General features: G+C 53.7%; 1 protein-coding gene across 1 annotated transcript in view; it reads right to left on the bottom strand.

Annotated features, from left to right (window-relative positions):
- Positions 1-10,965, bottom strand: part of SLC16A14 (solute carrier family 16 member 14) — a 35,938-nt gene extending 24,973 nt beyond the window's left edge. Inside the window, exons 1-2 of the mRNA XM_002712442.6 lie at positions 10,828-10,965; positions 1,909-2,180 (exon numbers count right to left, since the gene is read on the bottom strand). Coding sequence (XP_002712488.3) covers positions 1,909-2,167 — 259 coding nt within the window. The 5' untranslated portion in view covers positions 2,168-2,180; positions 10,828-10,965. The remainder of the gene's footprint in view (positions 1-1,908; positions 2,181-10,827) is intronic.
- Between the last annotated feature and the right edge of the window lie 6,293 nt (positions 10,966-17,258).

Below are 17,258 nucleotides of genomic sequence, written 5' to 3'. Positions count from 1 at the left end.
GCATTTCAAATTTAAAACATTAGAACTCTGAAATAAGATTATTACTTGATTTTTTTTTTTGACAGGCAGAGTGGACAGTGAGAGAGAGACAGAGAGAAAGGTCTTTCTTTTGCCGTTGGTTCACTCTCCAATGGCCGCTGCGGCCGGCACGCTCGTCCGATGGCAGGAGCCGGGTACTCATCCTGGTCTCCCATGGGGTGCAGGGCCCAAGTACTTGGGCCATCCTCCACTGCACTCCCGGGCCACAGCAGAGAGCTGGCCTGGAAGAGGGGCAACTGGGACAGAATCCGGCGTCCCGACTGGGACTAGAACCCAGTGTGCTGGAGCCGCAAGGCGGAGGATTAGCCTAGTGAGCCGCGGCGCCGGCCACTTGATTTTCAATTATTTTCTCTACATTTTTTATCTTTAAAATGCTTATACGTGTTAAAAAGCAGAGATTTGTAATGATAGATAATGAATTATAATGGTTGAGAAAACAGAGTTTAGGGACTGGCATTGTGGCTCAGTGGGTTAAGTTGCCACCTGCAATGCTGGCATCCCATATGGACACTGAGCCCAGTTCTGGTTGTTCCACTTTTTTTTTTTAAGATTTATTTTTTATTTATTTAAAAGGTAGGGTTACAGAGAGAGGTAGAGACAGAGAGAGTGATCTTCACTCGACTGGTTCATCCCCAGATGGTCACAATGGCCAGAGCTGAGCTGATTTGAAGCCAGGAGCCAGGAGCTTCTTCTGGGTCTCCCACGTGGGTGCAGGGGCCCAAGGACCTGCCCATTTGGGATGCTGGGGCTTTAACCTACTGCACCATAGAGTCGGCTTGTTCTGCTTCTAATCCAGCTCCCTGCTAATGCGCTTGGGAAAGCAGTGGAAGATGCCCAAGTGCTTGGGCCCCAGCACCCACACGGGAGATCTGGATGGAGTCTCAGGCTGCTGGCTGTCACTGTTGCAGGCATTTGGAGTGTGAACCAGGGGATGGAAGATATCTCTCTCTCTCTCTCTCTTTCTCTCTCTCTCTCTCATCACTCTGCTTTTCAAATAAACAAATCTTTTTTTAAAAGATTTATTTATTTATTTGAAGGTCAGAATTACACAGAGAGAGAAGGAGAGGGGGAGAGAGAGAGAGAGAGAGAGAGAGAATCCGCTGGTTTACTCCCCAGATGACTGCAACGGCTGCAGCTATGCTGATCTGAAGTCAGGAGCCAGGAGCTTCCTCCAGGTCTCCCACGTGGGTGCAGGAGCCCAAGGACTTGGGCCATCTTCTACTGCTTTCCCAGGCCATAGCAGAGAGCTGGATAGGAAGTGGAGCAGCTGGGACTCGAACTGGCACCCATATGGGATGCCGGCACTGCAGGCAGTGGCTTTACCCGCTACGCCACAGCCCCAGCCCTAAATAAACAAATCTTTATAAATGACAAGTGATTCATGTCCGGGAATGTTACGGAAAAGAAATACTCTAAAGTGCAGGAAATAAATTTTTTGAAAGAAGAAAACAGAGTTTGGAGCAAAAGAGGATTTTTTAAATGATACGTTTTTGAACTTCTCCAAGTGTTGGAGACACTGCAAATAGTTATACAAAAGGACAAACCCTGTGTGACTCCACTTCCACCAAGGACCCGAAGAGTCGGATTCAGAGAGACGACAAAGGAGCAGTGGTGGCCAGGCCCACCATCAGTGTTTACTGAGTGCAGAGGTGCAGGTTGGACACATGACGAGTTCAGGCGCTGGTGACAACTGCACACCTGTATGAACGTGCTGAGTGGCTTCCTGTCCATTCACCCCAGGTGGGCTAAAGCCAGAACCTTCTATCTTAGGCATGCTATACCACGCTAAGACACATCACTAACATGTGACCTGCCACGCATTCACATTGTCATTGTATCTGACTCAGCTGCGGGAGGGGCACCACATACCCACGATCAAGGTGATGCCCATGCTGAGCGAGCTGACCCAGGCCGTGAGGCCGCGGCTCTGGCCGAACTCTTCCAGCCACTCCACGTTGAGGACTCCCAGGGCCATCTGCGAGCCCATGACGAGGATGTGCACAAAGAAAGACGACAGGACCATCATCCAGGCCCACCCGCCATCGATATCCGGGTGGGCCTTGAGCGTCTTCTTGTCCTTGGGGTCATCTTCAAACTCATAGCCAATATCTTCATGGCTTGTATACATTTTCCAAGATTTCCTGAAATACAAATAAGAAATGCTTTCACTGGCCATCGCTACAACAATGCCTTCGTCTTCTCTGGCCGGGGCTCTCTCTGAAGCCATAGCAGACTTTCTGTTCATCTTTGTCATCACGCAGATGTGGGGACACTGCTCACTTTTTCACAAGATAGAGTGTTTTAGGAAGCCTGCGTCATCTGCACAGCCATCCCAGGGGAAGGATTAGAACATTGGAAACAGCAGAGATGTGAAGGGACTTTTCCGAGACTTCATGGCCAGCGTTTAGTGCGGCCGGATGGGAAGCAAGATTTGAACCCAGTTATTCTGTCTCCTACAGAAAGACGGATAGAGACGGGTGACAAGAAACGTGCCAGAGAAGGAAGAGCTGGCCCCAGGCAGCCTTTGAGGGTAGTTTCCACTTGGTGAGCCCTCGGCAGAGGATCTGGGTCTTAGTTTTTGTGGGTCCAAGTGTTCCATTTGTTCAGAACTGCCAGCATGGGTTAACCTCAGAGGGACTGACTCATACTAACCCAACTCAGGAGAGATTGATAAAGTATAAGGTGATTTTTTTTTTTTTTACTTTACCATGGGAAACACAGCTTCTAATATTGGTGATACATCTGATGGTACAAAGCACACACACATCCATCCCCAGCATTTTCCTGGGAAATATGAGTTAGAATAAAATCAGAAAATAGGAAATTAGGCTGAAGGAGGTGAGGTTAATCAGGTAGGCAGGGGCTAAATCATACAGGGCCTTGCAGGCCATATAAAGAGCTGGGGGTTTCTCTTGTAAGTAACAAACCACCATTGGCTTACTTCACACAGGGATGCTACACACCTGGGGAGGGGAGAAATAAGTGACACTTCATCCTGGAGGGGACCTGTCCTCTGAGACTGCAGTGGGTGGGGCTCAGGCAGTGCAGAGGGGCTGGGAATGACACCTGATGGCTTAGTCTCTTGGGCGAAGCAGAAAGTGGGGTCACTGGCTGAGAGTGGGGGCAACATGGGGGCCCTAGAGTTCAGGATACAGTGGAGACTCCTGCTACGACGAGTGGGCATGAGACAGCTGGGTAGTTCCAAGTCTAGCATAGCAGCAACGCTATGCACAGTGCAGCACCATGGACAGAGGCAGGGAGCCCTCTGCCCAGAGCCTGGAATCAGGGTCCATGGAGCCCAACAGTAACAGACGACCAGGGGCCTGCTGCTCTCCTCACCATCACTGGTCTCTCCCTCTGCCTCTCTGTGACTTTGATATTTCCCCACCGCTTCTGATTCTCATCAGGATCCAGCCCAAGCTCCCGGCTTGACTGGTCTGTGCTCCAGCTGTGGTGAGCCTCTCCTCCCAGTCACCTGCCGTCCCCGCCCCCACAGCACCTGCTGCCCCCACCTGCCCCCGAAGCACCTGCTGCCCCCACCTGCCCCTGAAGCACCTGCTGCCCCCACCTGCCCCCGAAACACCTGCTGCCCCCACCTGCCCCCAAAGCACCTGCAGCTCCCCGGATGCCACTCCTAACCCCCACTCTCTTCTGCTCATTACTCACTCTCTGGCTGTTGGCTTTGGCCTGGCCCGGCTCAGGCTGATGAGACCATCTGGGGAGTGAATGAGTGGATGTAAGATATCTCTCTCTCTCTGTAACTCTGACTTACAAAGAAATAAAACAAATCTTTAAAAAAAAAGAGATCCAATGACATCCTAACAGTGAACCTTAATATGGTGACAAAAAATCTTGAGAAAATTTCTAGTACCCATCAGTAGAGTTGTTCCATAAGACAGTCGTGGTGCAGCTGGATCACACAAGCCTGCCATCAAAACTCAAAAGGTCATGTTCAAGTGTGAACCACACCCAGGGGCTACCCAATGGAACATACATAACCTGATGGGACATAGATGATAACCCCTGTGTGGTTGGTGTCCACAATGCGGATCCCTGAGCTAAAAAGCAAAATGTTGAAGAAGGAATCTCAATCAAGGAATTTCTCCTCTCTTTTTTAACTGAATGGCAACATTACAGAGAGAGAAAGAGAGACAGAGAGAGACATCTTTCCTCTGCTGGCTCACTCCTCAAATGGCTGCAATGGCCAGAAATGGGCCATGTCAACGCCAGGTGCCAGGAGCTTCTTCCAAGTCTCCCATGTGGGTGTAGGGACCCAAGCATTTGGCCATCTTCTGCTGCTTTCCCAGGTGCATTAGCAGGAAGCTGAATCAGAAGTGGAGCAGCTGGGACTTGAACTGGCACCCATGTGGGATGTCAGTTTCACAGGTGGCAGCTTAACCCACTGCGCCTCAATGCTCGTCTCCTTCTATTTCCAATGCTGTCCAGCCTCTTGCCTCCAAGTATTTTAGTGGTTAAATTATAAGAGCAAGAGAGAGAGAGAGAGAAAGAAGGGGGTAGGGAACAGATGGTTCAAGAGCCTTCTCTCTTGGGAAAGCTGTGTGCGTGTGTGTGTGCACATTCATGTGCGTGTGTGTGTGTGTGTGTGTGTGTGTGTGTCTGTCACTCTCTTTCCCTCCTCCCAGTGTCTGAGCCTGCCTGGAGCTACACAGGCCAGGGGCAGCCCCAGCTGTCCTAACTGCACTCCTAGAAGGGCCCAGAGGGTGAGCCCAGCAAGGTTCAGAAGGGGCAGCTGTGGTCTTCCCGTGTCCCTGAGGCTGTGTGCAGAATCCCAGGGTGTCAGAAAGAAGAGCTGTAGAAATGGAAGGGAGATGAACTCCTAGGCAGGCTCCCAGCGCAGATCGCTCCTGGGAGCAGGAGTCTGGGGTCTTCCCCACTCACGGCAAGCAGGGGCCTCTGCAGCGGATACCAGCTGGGCGTCCTCCAATCCGATTCGGTCCTCACAGGGCTCAGTCCCAGTCTCTGCCCCTCCTTTAGATGCCCACGGCAAGCCCCAGGTGGTTTTGTGCCTGCTTCTCACTGACAGGCTGAGAATTGGGGTTCCTGCAACCCGCTTTGCAGCTTTGGCTAATTTGCTAGAGCAGCTCACGGAACACAGGGAAACCCCAGCCTTTACCACTTGGACCTTACAAAGGCTACAGAGGAGGAGACGCATGGGGCCGGGTACTGTTAGGTAGGAAGACAGAAATTAGTATGTGTGTGTGAAATAAGGTCATCTGGGGAAAGGAAATGCCGCAGCCTTGGAAACAGCCCAGCATCTTACACAACCAAGCCCTGTCCATACTCCTGATAACTTCCGGAAAAACCTCCCAGGAGAATCCTCTGCCGGGCACCACGCCGGCTTCCCAGTGTGGTAACACGGGCAAGAAAACTTTGGGAGAAATGGCAGCAATGTCACACCCAGGTAGCCCTTTGTCCAGAAGAAGGGTGAGTTGGGGGGTGGGAGAGGAAGCAGGAAGCAGCAGACCCCACCTCCTTATAAGCCCCTGAAAACAGACTGGGCACTCTTGGGTTGTTCTGCAGAAGTGCCCATCGGTCCAACAGATGCACGAGCCCACGGGACCTTGCTGCCCCGCTCACTGCTCACCCACTCACTGTCTCACGTCTGAAGCTGTTTTTCTTTCAGGAATACAAGGACCTCTGTCCCAGCCACCTCTACCGACAGCATGGGGCAAGGGGCACGGAGCCGCCATGCCCTCTCCAGCACGTCCCGGCCCCTCCACAAGTTCTGCCCCACCCCTGGCACTGTGGGTTGTTCTGCAGACTTGGCTGCATGGGCACAGACAACTGTGAAGCAACGTGATCGGACCAAGATGGGTAAATCCGAGCAGGATGGGCGGAGTGGGGCAGCCCAGTAGGGCCTGTGTGTTCAAATTCCTCCTGGCCTCTCTCTGTAGCATTGCTTCCTCCTGGGTACGGGGTGGGAGCCCTCCTGCATGGTGGGGGTGGGGAGGGTCTGCTGTCCACCGTCAGGCAAGCTGGGTCACCGAATGGCTTTCTGCTGCCTATCTCTGCCGTGGGGAGAGAAAGGAGGGGGCCAGCGCAGGCCAGGGAGAGACTTTGCTCTCCCGGGTGACGCACCCCACCACGGTAACTCAGAGCACGTGCGTTGTTCTAGTCCCTTAGGAAATAGCAAGGGATATGGGAGTCGGGCATCCGGCGGGGGCTGTGGGCAAAACCAAAACACATGTATGGTACTGTCACCAAGAACTTGACCCTGGGAAGCAGCGGCCTGTGCAACAATGTAACAATGTTCAGCTGTGTTTAATAGGACAAAACAACAGCCCTTGGCATTTTCCCCAAGTCTGCATACAACAAAGAGCTGCTTTAAGATAACAGGAATAAAATGTTATTGTTTCTCAACCCACGGGTTGAAATAGTAAGCACTTTCCTAAAGTGACAGTAAGACATTTATATTTTATTTGTAAATAAATAATTAAGAGATGCAATTGCCGTCAAACTGCCCTTGGCTTTGCAGTTTATTTGTTCATAGATGTTTTAAGTGGCATTGACCAGTGTGTGTCAGAATTGTCAGTGTGTAGAATCTGGGGTCACGTGCAGAGAGCTGGTGGGGAGAGAGGAAGAAGTTACCCAGGATGCTCAGGAGGTCCCTGCAGAGCTGCTGCCAGGAGAGGCACTTGCGTTTCACACTCAACACCTCTCTCAAAGTCATCCACCATTCAAAAAAATTTCTTTTTAAATTTGAGAGGCAGAGAGGCCAAGAGACAGAGACAGAGAGGGCTCCCAATCTCTGGTTCATTCCCCAAATGTCCACAACAGCTGGGGCTGAGTTAGGCTGAAGCTGGGAGCCAGGCACCCCGTTCACGTGTTGCACGTGACCAGCAGGGACTCAGTATTTGAACTTTCATCTGCTGCCCCTCAGGGCGTGCAGAAGCAGGAGGCTGACATCAGGAGTCAGAGACGGGTATGGGACACGGGCACTCCGACAGGGGACGCTGGCGTCTTAACTGGTGCCTAACCTGTTAGGGCAAATGCCTGCCCCACAGTTACACTCTTGGCGTCACAGCTAGTCTATTGTCCAACCAGGTTAACCAAACCACATAAAGAGACAACAGCAAAATCAGTGTTTACTCCCTCCTATGAGTGAAGTCTCCTCCACATCTCAGAAAGAAATCTAATTGCACGAAGAGGTGAGACCTTAGGAGATAATTAGGCCTGGGGGGCTTCCACCTTTTGGACGGATTAGGGCCATTACAGCAGAAGTGAGTCCCGGAGAGGGGGGGTTCCTTAGGGAGGGAGTCAGCAGCTCCTGAGAATAAGGGTGGGCGGAGACGGGGTTCTTTCTCTGCCTGGGCACCTGCTCTGTGGCCTCTGTCGTATTATACCCAGCACAAGGCCCTCACCAGCCGTGGCTCCTCCAGCAGTCAGCGGGGAAACCTCTCTTGCTGGTAAAGCACCTGCCTCGTTCACAGCAGGGGTGGGGGGGGGAAGGACCAAGACGCCCCCTCACCCTTGAGTTTGCTTTTAGCATTGCTGAAAGTGTCAGGTACCAAACCCACCCTACACAAGCATCGTCCTAGCCTGCACCTGGTGGGGGAGGGGAAACCGAGAGAGGGCACCCAGACCACTCCAGCCCCAGGCCCCACATCTTTCTCCCCTAGATGGTCTTCAAGTTCTCCACCTTTCTCATGCCCTGATGCAATAAAAAGAGAGCCTGTGCATGGCCCCCTGAGGTTAGGGGCGCGGATGTAGGGCAGCTTCTAAGGACCAGTGTGTGAAATGTCAGTGTGCCTGGCACACCTGCTGAGACCCAGCACGAGGGCTCCCCCTGAAGCAGGTGGCAGGAAACAGGCAGACGGTGGCACCAAGAGGCAGTCTTCACTCTCCCAAAATGTGAGTTCTCAATCTCTCCCCCAACCCCCTGGCGAGCGCAAAGACCTTACAAGTGGGGGAGGGAGAGTAATCTACACAGGTGGGGCCGCCCACCTGCTTGCGGGAGCCAGGGCAAGGAGCGGGCCACTGGGCACTGTGGCTCTGAACCACACGGAAGAGTGCACCGGCCCCACGCGGAGGACTGCCACCTCTTTTTCAAGAATGCATCTGCTCACTACATTTCCCCCTTTCGTGGTATTCCTCTGACAGTGGACTCTAAGGAAGAAAATGGCATTCCTACAAAGCAAGCACGAGATGATTAATATGAGAGTTTGTTTAACATGGTTGTAGAAGCACCTCAGTGGACAAATGCTAAAATGGAGATTGCCACCGAGGAGCCTTTGAATCCCATTAAGCGAGATGTTCAGCACAGCAAGCCGCACTCTGTGGCAACTCTCTTCCCTCACAAGGGTTATCTGTGGATTATGTGCCCGCCCGCCCGCAGATGAGCACACACTGCCGTGCAGATAATGATCCTCTTGATGTCTGTGAAATCGGCCCTGAGGTTCTGACTGGTGGAGAGGTCGCTCATGTGAAGATTCTTGGAATTTTGGCTCTGATTGATGAGGGGGAAACGGATTGGAAATTAACTGCTACCAGTGCTAATGATCCTGAAGCCTCAAAGGTTGATGACATTGCTGATGTTAGAAGTTCAAACCTGGTTACCTGGAAGCTACTCTTACCTGGCTTAAGTTTTAGAAAGTACCAGATGGAAAACCAGAAAACCAGTTTGCTTTTAATAAAGAATTCAGAAACAAGGCTTTTGCTCTTGCGGTTATTAAATCTATTCATGATCACCGGACAGCATTGCTCATGAAGAGAAGCAGTGGAGGGACAATAAGTTGCACAAACGTGCAGGGAGAGGAAGCAAGATCATTCATTGAATCAAAATTGTTGTCTTTGGCCGCCGCCGCGGCTCACTAGGCATTATAATCCTTTGCCTTGCGGTGCCGGCACACCAGGTTCTAGTTCCGGTCAGGGCGCCGGATTCTGTCCCGGTTGCCCCTCTTCCAGGCCAGCTCTCTGCTGTGGCCAGGGAGTGCAGTGGAGGATGACCCAAGTGCTTGGGCCCTGCCCCCCATGGGAGACCAGGAGAAGCACCTGGCTCCTGGCTTCGCATCAGCGCAGTGCACCGGCCGCGGCGGCCATTGGAGGGTGAACCAACAGCAAAAAAGAAGACCTTTCTCTCTGTCTCTCTCTCTCACTGTCCACTCTGCCTGTCAAAAAAAAAAAAAAAATTGCTGTCTTCACAGAACAACAAAAATAACGAAGAAGAGCCAATATGGCTCTTCCTTGGAAAGTGGTTGATTCCTTTGAACTTCTGCCACCAAGATTTCCATCTCTGGGGGCTCCAAGACTCCTTCTTCCTAGGTAGTATAAGTATTTGCTGACTTCCTGTAGAATCTTTTTCTCCCCAAACTTTTTAAGGTATGCAATATGTAAATAAACATTGAAATTTTTGAAAAAAAATACAGGAGGGCTAGGAACATTTATGTCAATGAGCAGAAATGCAAATGAAGGCCCTTTCTGCAGTGGGTCAGAGGTTAAGATACCATTTCCCTGCAGTTGTGTTGTGGAAGGTCTACTCAGGACTACTCATAAATCTCGCCCACGTTTCTTTTGTCCTTATGTCGCCCGCGGCGAGCTCATGAGATGTGGAAACAACAGGGGGAAGCGCCAAGCTGAAATTAAAATTACAGTCGCCCCACAGCGAACAGCAGGCTCCGGATCAGATGCAGGTGCCTGGTTCCAAAGGTGTGCACCGGAAATGTGGGGCCTGCAGAGGGCGCAGTCGAGGCCAACAGGCTGGAGAGGCTGCCGCCGACCCAGGTTGGGGAGCCGGGCAGAGCCCGAGGGGAGCCAAAGCCAGGGCCCCACGAAACCAGCTGGGTTCACGCTGAATTGGGGGGGGGGAGCACCTGCTGTGGCGTCTCCCGGATGCACCTGTGCAGCTGGTCCTGATGTCACCATTCTGCAGGCGTGCACATTGAGTTATCTGTCGAACAGTGCAGCGGGGTTCAGAGAGGTCAAGGCAGCAGGTGGCGGAGCCCGGGAGCTGACCCCGGGGCGCGGGGGAGTTCTCAGCGCCGTACGCCCCTCCCCCAGCACGCACGCTCCCTCCTCCGTCTCTGACGCGCGCACCGCACAAAGCCGGACAGGCAGAAAGGGAATCTCTCCAATCCCCAGTAATGACCATCCTCCCCCCGCCCCCCACCCCGGTCATCCTGGCTAGGGGGCCTCGATCAACTTTCTGCACGGCGAAGCAGAACTGAGTTCCTAAAATGTCACCACGGCCGCGGCAGCTCCAGCTCCGGGATGGCCGTCCCCGGTCCTCCGCCCCCGCCCCCCCCCCAAGCCCAGTTAGCCTCCCCTTCGCGCCCCGCAGGAGCGGCGACCACAGCCGCCACGTGGGGAGCGGACCTCAGCGCCCACCCTGAGCACCCGCCCCTGGCATCCCCACCCTAGGCCCGCGCGGGAAAGCCCGGCCGTTGACAGCGTCCGCAGCCTGCGCGCAGACAACCGCACCCCCGAGTGTGCCTCCGCCCGGCCCATCTGTGCCCCATCCTTGTGCAGTCCGGGCGCCACGGTGGGGCCGCGACGGCAGCGGGGCAGCGAGGCTGGGCGCAGGTGCCCCAGGTGTCGCGCTCCGGGCCCGGCCGCTGCGGGATGCGAGGCGCGCGTCCCCACGCTCCGCCAGGCGCGGGCCCCGGTCCGCCGCTGGTCCCGCCCGCCAGCTCGCAGCTCCGGAGCTGCGGGAGCGATCACCACTCACCCCGAGCAGCCTCCCCCGACCCCGGGGCTCCTGGGGTGCCCGTATTTCCCGATCCCGAGCCGCCCCAGCCCGGCTCCGGCCCCGCGCGGCCTCGGGATACTCACCGCCCGCAGCGCGCCAGGCCGCGGCCTCACTCGGCTCCGCGCCCCGAGCCCCGCGCCGGCTGCCGGGCCCCAAGCCCCCAGAGCGGCCGGGCGCAGAGGCGGGCTGCAGGGTCTCCCCGCATCCTGGAGACGCGGCGGCTGCGGCGCGGCCCTCGGCGGGCTCCGTGCGCTCGGGGCGCGGCTCCGGGGCTGCCCGGCCGCTGGCTGCGGGTACAGGTGCGCGCCTCGGGGGAGCCCAGGGGCTCGACGCCTCCGTCCGCGTGGCTCCACGGAGGGTGCGTCTGGAGGCGCCCACACCTAGCCCGAGCCTCGGCCCAATGGCTGCAGTCTTACAGCTCCTCGCTCTTTCATTCCGATACCGGCTAATTCTGGTTTGGCAGGAAAAAAGCCCTTCAGTCCCCTCCCAGGCACACTCTGGTGGCCGGTTGCAGCGTGTCGCTTCGGCCCGGCTCTGCGGAGGACAAGACGCGGGGCGGGTGGGAGCGGAGGGAGGCGGCCAACGGTCCCCAGGGTCCCGGCCCCGCAGCCAGCGAGGCGGTGGGAGGCAGCACCTGCCGCGTTAGGCTCGTCCATGTCCCCTCCCTCCCGGGTCTGGCTGTTGGCGCGCTTCCTGAACCTCGGGCGCACAGCAGCGCTGGGTCGCTGCGTCCTGGTCCCCAGGGCGCACCCAGCGCCGCGCTCGGCCCCGGGAAGTCCTCCGGGTTTGTTGAGTGAGTCTGTGAGTACACGAAGCCCGCGCTGGTCTACCGCACCGGAACGCTTTCGTCAGATTTTTCTCTCTGTTGTATCTGTGTTGTCACCAACGTGGTGGCTGAAAGCGACCTCAAGTCATTCTGATATGGCCCTGAGAAGGGTTTAACGGGGTGCACCTCGCAGCCTGTGTTCCTTCTCGCGGCTCCAGGGGGAGACCCTCCCTCCCAGGCTGTCCACCTTCCTTGGCTGCTGCCGGTCTCTGGCTTGGCTTCTTCCTCATCTTCCACTTCGGAGGACCCCTGGGACTGCACTGGGCTTGTCTGAACAACCGCCTTAATATATATATTTTTTAAATATTTATTTTATTTACTTGAAAGGTAGAGTTACAGAGATAGAGAGGGAGAGACAGAGAAAGAGGTCTTCCATCTGCTGGTTCACTCCCTAAATGGCCTTCATGGCCCAGGGGGGCCAGACAGACAGAAGCCAGGAGCCAGGAGCTTCTTCTGGGTCTCCCACATGGATACAGGGGCCCAAGGACTGGGGCCATCTTCCACTGCTTTCCCAGGCCACAGCCGAGAGCTGGATCGGAGGAGGAGCAGCCACGACTAGAACCGGCGCCCATATGGGATGCCAGCACTGCAGGCGGAGGATTAACCCACTACGCCACAGTGCCGGTCCCCAGAAGTGACTTTTGTTCAGAGGTGGGAGGCCCTCAAGAGTGTGGTGCAGAGGGTGATATGCACGGGCTGACATTTGCCAAGATCCCAGTGGAAGAGAAGAATGGAGGAGAGACTACAGGGGACCCCGAGCAGAAGCAGAGACCCAAGGCAGGAGGGAGGATGACCATCCAGGTACAGGAATGGCCCCTCACCGTGGGGCTGGCGACGGTGGGGTGGGGACTGGATGCTGAACATGCTTTGGGGAGCTGAAGGGGTTCTCACAGAAGGAATGTGGGGTGCGAGAGCAGAGATGACAAACATGACCCCAAGGCTGGGAGCCCAGAGCCTGGACGATCGGAGCTGCCGTGGGCTGAGATGGGGCGACTTCAGGACAGCTGCTGCGGGGGAGAGGTTAGAAGTTCAGGTCTGGGCCTGTTAATATTTTGTTTTGCTTTACTATGGCTCACGTAGTCACACGATGGAATATTATACAGCACTCGAAAGGATTAACCATGGCCGGCGCTGCGGCTCACTAGGCTAATCCTCCGCCTTGCGGCGCCGGCACACCGGGTTCTAGTCCCGGTCGGGGTGCCGGATTCTGTCCCGGTTGCCCCTCTTCCAGGCCAGCTTTCTGCTGTGGCCAGGGAGTGCAGTGGAGGATGGCCCAGGTGCTTGGGCCCTGCACCCCATGGGAGACCAGGAGAAGCTCCTGGCTCCTGCCATCGGATCAGCGCGGTGCGCCGGCCGCAGCGCGCCGGCCGCGGCGGCCATTGGAGGGTGAACCAACGGCAAAGGAAGACCTTTCTCTCTGTCTCTCTCTCTCACTGTCCACTCTGCCTGTCAAAAAAAAAAAAAAAAAAAAAAAAAGGATTAACCACGTCAACTCACCATAATGTTTGAATCTTAGCAATAAAATATTAAGTGGAAAAAAAGGCATAATACTCTTTTAGATAAATACTTTTTTAAAAATTAGTAATTTTAGGAAGACACCACACAACTCTATAAAAAGGGAGGCAAGGGAATAACAAACAGTGCGTTCAGAATCACAGTTTGGGGCCGGCGCTGTGGCGTAGCGGGTAAAGCCCCAGCCTGCAGTGCCGGCATCCCATGTGGACGCCGGGTCGAGTCCTGGCTGCTGCACTCCAATCCAACTCCCTGTTAATGTGCCTGGGAAAGCAGTAGGAGGTGGTCCAAGTCCTTGGGCCCCTGCATCCACATAGGAGACCCGGAAGAAGCTCCAGGCTCTTGGCTTCAGATCGGCACAGCTCCAGCCATTGTGGCCATCTGGGGAGTCAACCAGCGGATGGAAGACACCTCTCTCTCTCTCTCTCTCTCTCTCTCCCCCTCTCTCTGTAACTCTTTCAAATAAATAAAAAAATTTTTTTTTAAAGAATCACGGTTTATCAGGCCACGGGGAGAGGGAGAGGGGGTGTGGATGTGTTTATGTCCCGTACTGTCATGCTCCTGGTTTTTTTTTGGGGGGGGGGGTGTCAGGTTCATAGATACTCATGATGACCAAGTGGCACTGACCCTGTGGATGCAAGGTTGGAGAGACGCTGGAAAATCGATGAATGTGATCAATGTAATACACGGTGAACGGAACAAAGGACAGGGGACGTGTGCCTGTCTCAGGAGGCACAGAAGAAGCCTTCGGCCAAATCCAACCCCCTCTCACGGGCAGAGTAGCTCCAGAAGAGAACTTCCTCAAGCGGATAAAGGGCATTTCTGAAAACCCACAGCAAACACCACACTTCCCAAAGGTCAGGAACACGGCTGGGATAGCCACTGTTAACCCCTTCCTGTCAGGGCTGTCCTAGGTTCTAACCAGGGCAACTAGGCAGACACAAACTCAAAAACTTCTGAAACAGAAACCCAGGAAGGAAAGGAACAGGTAAAAGGGTCTCTATTTTTAGCTGTTCTGATTTACACACGGAAAAACTATAGGGAATCCACGAAAATATTGAAACCACTCAATGGTTTCATCAGTTTCAGCATGCATTGTGTTGTCTGAGTACAATGTGTAAAAAATGCCTCAATGTTATTTCCATACACCAACAATTCCATGTACAATGGCATCAGAAAGAATTTTAAAAACTAGGAACAAAGTGAGATAAGTCATTTGGAATCACTGAAAAGCAATGCAAGCCTTGCGCGTGGAACATGACAAAACAGTCTTGAAAGAGTAAAGAAGGCTGAAGCCAGCACAGGGCTTCTGCCCCAGGCTGTACTGTAACCCCAGCTCACCAGGCTGTGTTCCCAGCCCAGCCCTGCAGCTGAGGCTGGCACACCGCAGTGGGTTGTGAAAGCCGGAGACCAGCATTAGGAAACCCCAGGACTGCGTGATGAGTCGTTATGAAATCTGAGAAGCCGCCCCCTTCCGCCCTGTGCGAGGTAGGAGCCGGCCACACCCAGAGCTTGGCTGAGGAGCGGAGGCCAGCCAGACCCGAGTCGTTAGCCCAGCTCCTCAGTGCTGTGTCTGTGCTGTGTGGGCTGCACAACCCCCAAGGGCGTACACGAGTCACCCACACCGGAGGGTTACTGTGAAGATTCAGTAGCACAGTGCATGCAAGGCCTGGTTCTTGCTCTACCACTTGCGGAGTTTTTTTTTTTTTTTTTTTTTTTTTGCAAAGTGGCGATGACAGTGCCATCCAAAGCCACGCCACCTCATTGACGACATCACCCAGCCCCAGAGCCCTTTGAAGTAGCGTAAATGAATGGTTAAGAGCAGCAGACCTGCAGCCTCATCGACCGCCCTGACTACTCACTCGGCCTCTTCCTGACAGCCCAGCGTCAGCTCCTGTCGGGTGGGAAAGTCTCAGTCCGTCCCACAAATCACCAGAGACCAGGGAGCTTATCAATAAACAGCCGGAATTCATCACTTTCCCTCCTGGAGTCTGCAAGTCGCCGGCAGATTCACTGCCCAGTGAGAGCCCATTTCCTGGTTGACAGGTGGCGCCCTCTTGCTGCTGTCTCACATGACAGCGAGAGGAGGCAGGCCTGGGCTCACCGGGCCCTGCTCTCACGACCTGGGACGGAGGGTCTCAGGACACCCACAAGCCACAGCAGAGTTAATACTACGAACAAAAATGCAATCGTACTTACTCTGAGGTTGCTGTGATGTGTAAATAATTTCATGTGAAGTCGACAGGACCCTCCTGATTGAAAACACCGAGAACAATACAGCTTTTCTTCCATGAGATTCTGGGCATGACATAGATAACCTAAGTCCACCATGCGGCAGAGTCAAACCAACCTGGATTAAGGGGCAGTCTACAGAATCCCTGGCCAGGACTCTTCCGGAGAGTCAGCATCCAGAATGGCAAACACTCAAGAATGCCCCAGATTGGGGCCAGTGTTGTAGCACAGGGAGTTGAGCTGCCTCTCGTGACACCGGCATCCCATATGGGTGCCGGGTTCGAGATCCGGCTGCTCCACTTCCCATCCAGCTCCCTGCTAATGTGCCTGGGAAAGCAGCAGAGGATGGCCCAAGTCCTTGGGCCCCAGCACCCATGTGGGAGACCAGGAAGAAGCTCCAGGCTCCTAGCTTCCGCCTGGCACAGCCCTGGCTGTTGCAGCAATTTGAAGGAGTGAATCAGTGGATAGAAGAGCTCTCTCTCTGTGTCTCTCCCTCTCTCTCTCTCTCTGTAACTATGCCTTTCAAATAGGTAAAACAAGTCTTTAAAAACATTTTAAATAATAATAATAATAATAATAATAATAATAAAAGAATGGCCCCAGAGTGCTTCTTCAGCCATGTATGAGTGTTGGCTAAATGCTACAAGTGTCTGGAGCCTGCAGAACAGCATTTTAATTCTGCTGATTTCTTGATTTTTGGAAATTTGTACTGTGGTTGGGTGAGAGGGTGTCCTGGGTTTTAGGGCTGCTCAGTGACGCACCTGGGAGTAAAGAAGAAACTTAACAGAACGTGAAGTCCTCAGCACAACACCTGCACAAGGCTAGTGTTGGAGCTGCCTTCTGTGCTGACGCCGGCTAGTATCAAACAGTGCTGCGGTGCCTCCGTGGGCAACGGTGCCGGATGCCGGGGCTGACCCGGCTGCCTTGTTTCTCCTGCTTCCCTGTGTTCGGTTTTTGTCTTAGTCCATTTTGTGCTGCTATCAGAGGATACCCGAGATCGGGCGATTTATAAAGAATAGAGATTTAGTTCTGGAGGCAGGGTAGTCTGATGGTGGAGGTCAGAGGGGGGTGCACAACTGCTGAGGGTCTTCTTGCCGTGTCATCCCATCGTGGAGGGAAGCAGGGTACAGGTACCTATGGGTGGGTGGCAGGAAGGGGGGCTGAACTCACCAGGTTTTTTCCCACATTAATTAAATTAATTAATTAATTAAAAAATTTTTTTTCATTTGAAAGGCAGAGAAACAGAGACAGACAGTGAGAGGTCTTCCATCTGCTGGTTCATTTCCCAAATACCCACAGCAGCTACAGCTGGGCCAGGTCAAGACCTGGAGGCTGGAACTCAATCCGGGTGTCTCTCATGGGTGGCAGGGGCCCAAGTCCTTGTTGCTTCTTAAAGCTCACATTAGTGGGAAGCTGGACTTCAAAGAGGGGCTGAGGCTCAAATCCAGGCACCCTGATCAGGAATGCAGTGTCTTTTTTTTCTTTTCAACTTTTATTTAATAAATATAAATTTCCAAAGTACAACTTTTGAATTATAGCAGTTTTCCCCCTCATAACCTCCCTCCCACCACAGCCATCCCATCTCCCACTCCCTCTCCCATTCCATTCTTCATCATGATTCATTTTCAATTATCTTTATATACAGAAGATCAACTTAGTGTATACTAAGTAAAGATTTCAACAGACTGCACCCACAAAGACACACAAAGTATAGAGCACTGTTTGAGTAGTAGTTTCACCATTAATTCTCAAAGTACAACACACTAAGGGCAGAGGTCCTACATGGTGGGGCAGGTACACAGTGACTCACGTTGTTGATTTAACAATTGACACTCTTATTTATGATGTCAGTAATCACCCGAGGCTGTTGTCGTGAGTTGCCAAGGCCATGGAAGCCTCCTAAGTTCACCATCTCCGATCTTCTTTAGACAAGATCATAGTCAA

This window comes from Oryctolagus cuniculus, chromosome 3 (assembly GCF_051225735.1).
Source record: "Oryctolagus cuniculus isolate XC-2025 breed Fujian yellow rabbit chromosome 3, ASM5122573v1, whole genome shotgun sequence".
NCBI lineage: Eukaryota > Metazoa > Chordata > Mammalia > Lagomorpha > Leporidae > Oryctolagus > Oryctolagus cuniculus.
The sequence above is the reverse complement of the archived record's forward strand: the minus strand, read 5'-3'. Positions and strand labels throughout refer to the sequence as shown.